Raw genomic sequence first — 6468 nt, forward strand, 5'->3', positions numbered from 1 at the left:
CCCTTTTGCGCTATAAGGGACTAAGAGCCAAGCTGATGAGAGAGCCCCTTCGTCCTGATTGAGAGCGATATTCTTTAGCTGATGACCAAAGAGAGTTCTCCTCGGGTAACTTACACGTACTACCAGGCCGTTGTTAACGTGTGGAAGGAAGCTGTTGATTTCACTTACTCCTCCCTGGGTAGACTGGGTAGTATGTTGTTTCCCACTGCTGTGAACACCCGTATTGCTTAGCAGGCAGGGTAAGGTGAGAAGTGAAAACAAAAATAATAAAATGCTATCTTCCAACAGTATTGTTTTGAATAATGAAGTAAAGGATTGATGTAAAATACTCCTATAAAATATTAATTTAAATATTGAATATTTAAAATGAAGATATCAATGAAGATATCAATCCTTCTTTAATTACAAATGAAATAAGACTTTATTGATATATTTTTTCAACAATACGTTAGCTAATTATAAAAAATCAAATTGATTTCTCAAATTACCAGAACCAGCAGGCAGACAGCAATTACATAGTTTTCCCTTGCAACTCAGTCCACTACACATAAGGTATTGTTTCAAATTAATTTCGTTTACTGAAAAATAAGCATCATTAAATTTTATCAGTTATAATATTCAACCAGTTTCAAATTATATTAAAGTATGTTTTTAAGAATTAAATAGATATATAATCTTGTGTAATGTATTTGTAATCAATTTATTCTTTTACTGATTATACTTACTATAATATAATTCTAAATATCTTGGAAAATCTGAAGTTAGAACTATTAAAGCAAGTAAAATCATTTCTTCAATTTCAAACAATGATCATTTTTTCTACACACATATAATCCACTAGAAATAGACATTTATGTCGCTGACTTTCCAGCCAAACATTAAGAACTTTCAACTGTATGTAATGTAACATCAAGCCAATAAAATTACTTGATAGAATTAGAAAAACTTGTGAACTGGATTGAAAATATTTTTCAAAATAAATCAATGTTTTTTTAACAATGTTTTTCTGAGCTTAAACAATACAATAATTGAGTATTAAGTAATTCAAGTCTTATAAATGGAATAAATGGCCTTAAAGTTTGGATCGGAACTGGAGCTGGATATTTTTTCATATCGCTTATTAATGAGGACAATTGTTAGATATTTAATTACAAAGAAATGAGAGATACGTTACTAAAATAATACTTAAACATACATGCAGCTTGTAATACTGTCCTTTTTTGAGCTCCTTGAGTAGTTGCAGTCAATCTAGAGGATGGAAAAAATTAATAATTTTCTCGAACAAATAATTGTAATAACAAATAAAGCACTGCTATATTTCTTAAAAATTTGGTTTCATTCCCCTTTTCCGTGCTGAAATGTCACAACCTGAACTACCATGGCTTGCCCCCCCCCCCCCCCAAGTTTTGATCCTGGGTACGCCCTTGCAAGGAGTGTTATTAAAAATTCACTGAAGGTCAATAGACACATTATACTGGGTCTGAAAAAGAAATGTATAGTTATGGATTTGAGTAAATCGTTCGAAAATTTTAACTTTTAATTTTTTATTAATTTATTAAGTTCTTACGATTTTAAAAAAAAAAAGTTTTGAAAAATACCGACTCCTAAGATGTAATAAAAAGAATAAGTATATTATTGTAAGTTCTTGCAAAAAAGAGAATGGAGGTAAAACCGTTTAATGAGCTTTAACCAAATATACAATTTTTGAATGATATATTAGCTTACCCAAAGAGAATCATTTTTAAAATACATAGGTACAGAATCATCAATACTCGAAACAGAGGAACGATGCGTCCCAATCGCGAAACCAGTCTGAAACTTAGTGTGGCTGTTGTATCGTATTAAACATCTCTCTCCCTCTCTTTCTTTTAAATTTAAAAAGCTATTTGATAAGTATGAAAATCGTGCGTTCAATAAAGATTAGGAAATGAAATGTTCTATACCTTAGTTTAGGCTATGAAAACAACGCCACAATAGCCTTTAACACCATTTAAAAAAAAAAAAAGCGTATTTTAAGAAGAATATCACAAAACATTTCTGGAAGTTTGAAAAATCACACAGGTACCTCACAATACTTTGATTAATGGAAATTGCCCCTATAATTATGTGGTGATTTAAAAAAAAATTAATTAGAGTAAAATTTAAAAATCGTATTGTCGGTTTATTTGAACTCACGACTACACAGAAACGATTTGTAGTGGAATTTTTGCTAAACCTTCGGTACACATACGTTACTTTCTAAGTAGGATTTTTTTTTTTACATAATTTTCCTAAATGTATATATTTTAGTCCATACTTACACTTCTGTTTGTAAAAGTAAAATAAAAATACAGATAGTTCTCAATCATTTTACAGTGAGACTAAAATGAAAATGAATTTATGTTCTACAATTTAAAAAAATCTAATGTACTTTTGAGCTCCTTTACTTTTCTCGTGATCGAATGGTTTCTCTTGCCTTACGATATAATTTTAGTCCCTAAAATAATTTCTTCTCCACTGCTGTATTTTCTTTTACAAATTTTAACATTTTCCTAACTATACTTATGATTTTCTAGCAGTTGGCTTAAAAAAAAGCAAGTACAAAACCGTTATTATCTAAATAAGCAAAAAATTATTACTACTATTATGCTGGTTGCAGAAGATTGTCGAAGGAAGTCCTAGGGATTTTATTGGTTGCAAGTAGGCACCTGTTACTTCTGTGAACGTTTAAGGACAATTCTATTAATACAGAGCGATATTGTGACTAGGTTTGCTGTTTATAAAAATTTTCCTATTCATACGAAGAATTAAAGATATGTTGGTACCTTGGCAAAGGTACAATTTTATCCTCGGATGATTATTTTTGAAGCCTTAGCGAATTTATTATTAGACCAAGACAGTATTATTCCTCTGCACCCCCCCCCCAAAAAAAAGAATAAATATAAAAAGTTTATGTGGTCTTATTCCATGTTTGCAGATAAGTGGTTTAATTGTTTCTAAAATATAAGTAGGTATGTAAATTCATATTTATAAATTTACATACGACATTTTCGTTCAACTAGCTCAATACCTTGAAAAAAACTCATTTTCCAATATGATTTACCATCGTTCACGATCTCCTTTATCGAATCTTCCACACTATTATGTGAATAATGATTTTATAATTTTTACAGTTAATACTCGTCAGATACCTAAATTCCTAGGGTGTTAACAATATTAATTATTATTCTATAGTAGCAGGGTGTAATATTGTCATTGCAATAACTTACAAAAAACAATCTACTGAAAATGTCCTTTCCACATTTGTTTGGGATAAAAAATTAAATTTTAATACAAATTATTCTACATTGGAATAATTTCGATTTAATGTGGTAAAGTCTTGATTCATTAGAAGTATATCTGATTCAAAGATGTATAATCTTTGTATTGTTTATGAATATTTATATAATATATGATTAGATTCCAAAAGAATATTAATTCATTTACAGTAGATTCTATTTTATTAACAACCAAGAATAAATAAATAAATTTATTAATTTTTTTTTGTTTCTGTATTCTTTGAATGATGTTTCGTAAATAAGACTGATTTTATCTCTGTTTTATATTCTTTTCTTCTGCTTCATTTGATTTTAATTGCAATATTTATGCTCTTAGTTCACAATTGTCTCTTTGTACGTATAAAATAGAAAAATAATTTAAAACATTTACTATTCCTAAACGTCAAATAAAATTGAGAAATGTAATTCCATTTGTAATGTTCAACTTCCACAAACTCTGCCAAATATATTAAATTTATTAAATAATTAATATAATTTAATAGTAGGAAAAGAAATTATAGGTGAAAAAGGGCCTGCCGAATAGATTAGAGAAGCAACATTTTCCCTACATTTTCTATTGAGTAAAAAGAAAAAGAGATTTAATGGTTCAATTATTTATATCACATACATTGAAAAATTAGAATATATATATATATGTTTGATGAAATTAATACTTTTTTTTTTGTGCACATCCTGCATGTAAGCGAAGCTACCCTATCTTCGGTAGACTGAAATAAAATAAAATAAAGGAATATGAACCTGAATAATAAAGAGAATGCTAATGCACTAACATTATGAACCTATTTTTTCCGAAGATTACGTTTTCGTGAATTTAAACAAATTATAATTATTATAAATTAAATAAATAATCTTTGTGTATTGAGTTTTTGGTCCTATTATATGATTAAGAAACCTAGAACGTACAGAAAAGTAATAATTCAAAATTTATAATAATAATAATGAATCAAAATTCATTTTTCTTATAGATAAAATTTGTCAGATGCCTGAATCGCTTTATTTTTAATAGTTAATTCACTAGTAAAGGTTGACAAAATATGAATTTCATAAAATATAAAAACCATTTTCTACCATAAATATTCCAATAAAATTATCTACTAACTGGCGACTTTATTTTTTTCTTGTTTTATCTCCAATTGCTATTTTATCGTCTATTGTTAATTTAATCTTTAGCTACAAATAACAACGTATATTAATTTAGTTGTAAGAAAGTCCACCATTAGAATATTGCAAAATAATTTTGAACTATCAGTTTAAGATTATTTAAAAAAAATAAATAAACGTTATATTCCATAATATTACAAGTAAATGTTTGCATAATGGTGTAAGGCACTAATACAATAAATAACTTTGTAGAAAAACAAAGAAGCAGCTCTTATTATCTTAAAAATTGTGCCTTGTCATATTCTAACACCGAGTCATTGACACACAAACCAGGCAGTTGCTATGGTCCAAGGTTGGCTGTCTTCGGTTGGCCCACAACTTGCAGATCACAAGACCGAGGTTCTCCTAGTAACTAGCAGGAAGCAAACTGAGTCCTTTACTGTTACGGTGGGTAGGCACGAAATTCGTTCCCAGTTTTGCTTAAAATACCTAGGAGTCATGATCGATGTACGTCTCCGCTATAATGTTCACACGGAGTATATCAGCACCAAATCTGCTAAAGTAGCATCCTTTTTGTCACGCCTTATTCCACACGTTGAAGGTCCCAAAGAAAGTAGCCGAAGGCTTCTTGCTACTGTTGTCCCTTCCATTATGTTATATGCAGCCCCGATTCGGAAGGAAGCGATTGTTACCATATCATAAAGGAGAAAGATGGTTTCAGTTTAACGCTGAGTATGTATAAGGATAGTTAGCACTTTTCGAACTGTTTCCTACGAAGCGGTGTGCATGATAGCCCGACTGCCACCTGTGAAACTCCTTGTTGAAGAATGAAGCTGGCACTATGGACTACGCATACACGTTTCCAGAGAAGAAGAGCGAAAAATAACCATCGACCAGTGGCAGCAGTGTTGGGAGGCTGCAGATTCCGAGAGATGGACTCGCAGGTTAATACCCGATGTGGGCACATGGTATCGCCGCCAGCATGGGGAGGTGGATTTACACATAACCAAATTGTGACCGGACATGGATGCTTTAGAATCTACCAGTACCGCTTCAAACTGGACAACACCGCAGAATGCCCTGGATTTCAGACTATCGAGGAGACCGCGGAGAACGTGTTTTTCACTTGCATTCGCTTTGCGGCAGAAAGAAGTGAATTGGAAAGAGTGTGTGGAGAACGCATCACACCAGAAAACGTGGTGAGCTATATGCTACTCTCAGATCAGCACTGGAACACAGTGAAGAGATTCACCACAGTCGTCAAGGGGTTGAGAGAGGAAGAGAGGGCTAGAAGACGTTACTAGAGCATGGAAACGTAAAACCATGCAAAGAAAGGGAAGTGGTACTCGGTCATTTCCCTCCATGAAGTAATGCCTAGCGGCGGTACCATGGAGAGGAATGAACAGGTGTAGGGCGGTGGTTTTAGTGGGTAAAAATACCACACACAGATAGATACGGGCCTTTCCGTGTCTTTCGAAGATTTCCACCGACCCACGAAAAAAAAAAAAAAACATACAACAAATGATGATGCTTCATTGACTTTAATGCAAGAGGATGAGTGTGAGTGTGTGGCAGGTCAGGCGAGGAAAAGGCGCGTATACTGACCTCTTTTTTATCTTGGGCTTGTGATGGAGCTATGACCCGTTCAAAGCCTAGCAAACATCATTCCTCAGAGTACTGGTGGACGGATACTATTGACGAACTTCCAAGGTGTTGCAACCAAGCAAGAAGACGTTACCAGCGAGCGAGATGTTTGCCTGAGTTTCCTGTGCTTTGAGAAGGGTTCAAGAGAGCTAGAAGGAACCTCCGACAAGCCATTAAAGAAAGGAAACGACGGTACTGGAGGGAACTCTGTGATTAGTTGGATGCAGACCCATAAGGTAGACCTTACAAGATAGCACTTAAGAAACTATGTATGAGTTAATGGCCTCTCTAGGCTCAATAAGATTTTTGTAAAAAGTGATCCACGATAGATGCTGTTGGATGGGTAGTCGAGATCGCCCGTACCAGCAAATACGTGTTGGGGGGGTGCTTTCGCAGGATAGCGAGA

General features: G+C 32.9%; 1 protein-coding gene and 1 long non-coding RNA gene across 2 annotated transcripts; one reads left to right on the forward strand and one right to left on the reverse strand.

Moving 5' to 3' along the window:
• Window positions 1-494: 494 nt before the first annotated feature.
• On the reverse strand, window positions 495-1804 carry LOC106677027 (uncharacterized). The gene is made up of 3 exons (XR_001342537.2): window positions 1726-1804; window positions 1196-1248; window positions 495-578 (listed from the first exon to the last, which is right to left on the reverse strand). It is a non-coding gene; the product is annotated as an uncharacterized lncRNA (long non-coding RNA).
• Window positions 1805-4760: 2956 nt separating this feature from the next.
• LOC136795983 (uncharacterized) lies at window positions 4761-5120 on the forward strand. The gene has a single exon (XM_067048287.1). The coding sequence runs from the start codon at window positions 4761-4763 to the stop codon at window positions 5118-5120; it is 360 nt and encodes a 119-aa protein (XP_066904388.1).
• Window positions 5121-6468: the final 1348 nt, after the last annotated feature.

This window comes from Halyomorpha halys, unplaced genomic scaffold (genome assembly GCF_000696795.3).
Source record: "Halyomorpha halys isolate HHAL.00 unplaced genomic scaffold, Hhal_1.1 Scaffold84.1, whole genome shotgun sequence".
Lineage (NCBI taxonomy): Eukaryota > Metazoa > Arthropoda > Insecta > Hemiptera > Pentatomidae > Halyomorpha > Halyomorpha halys.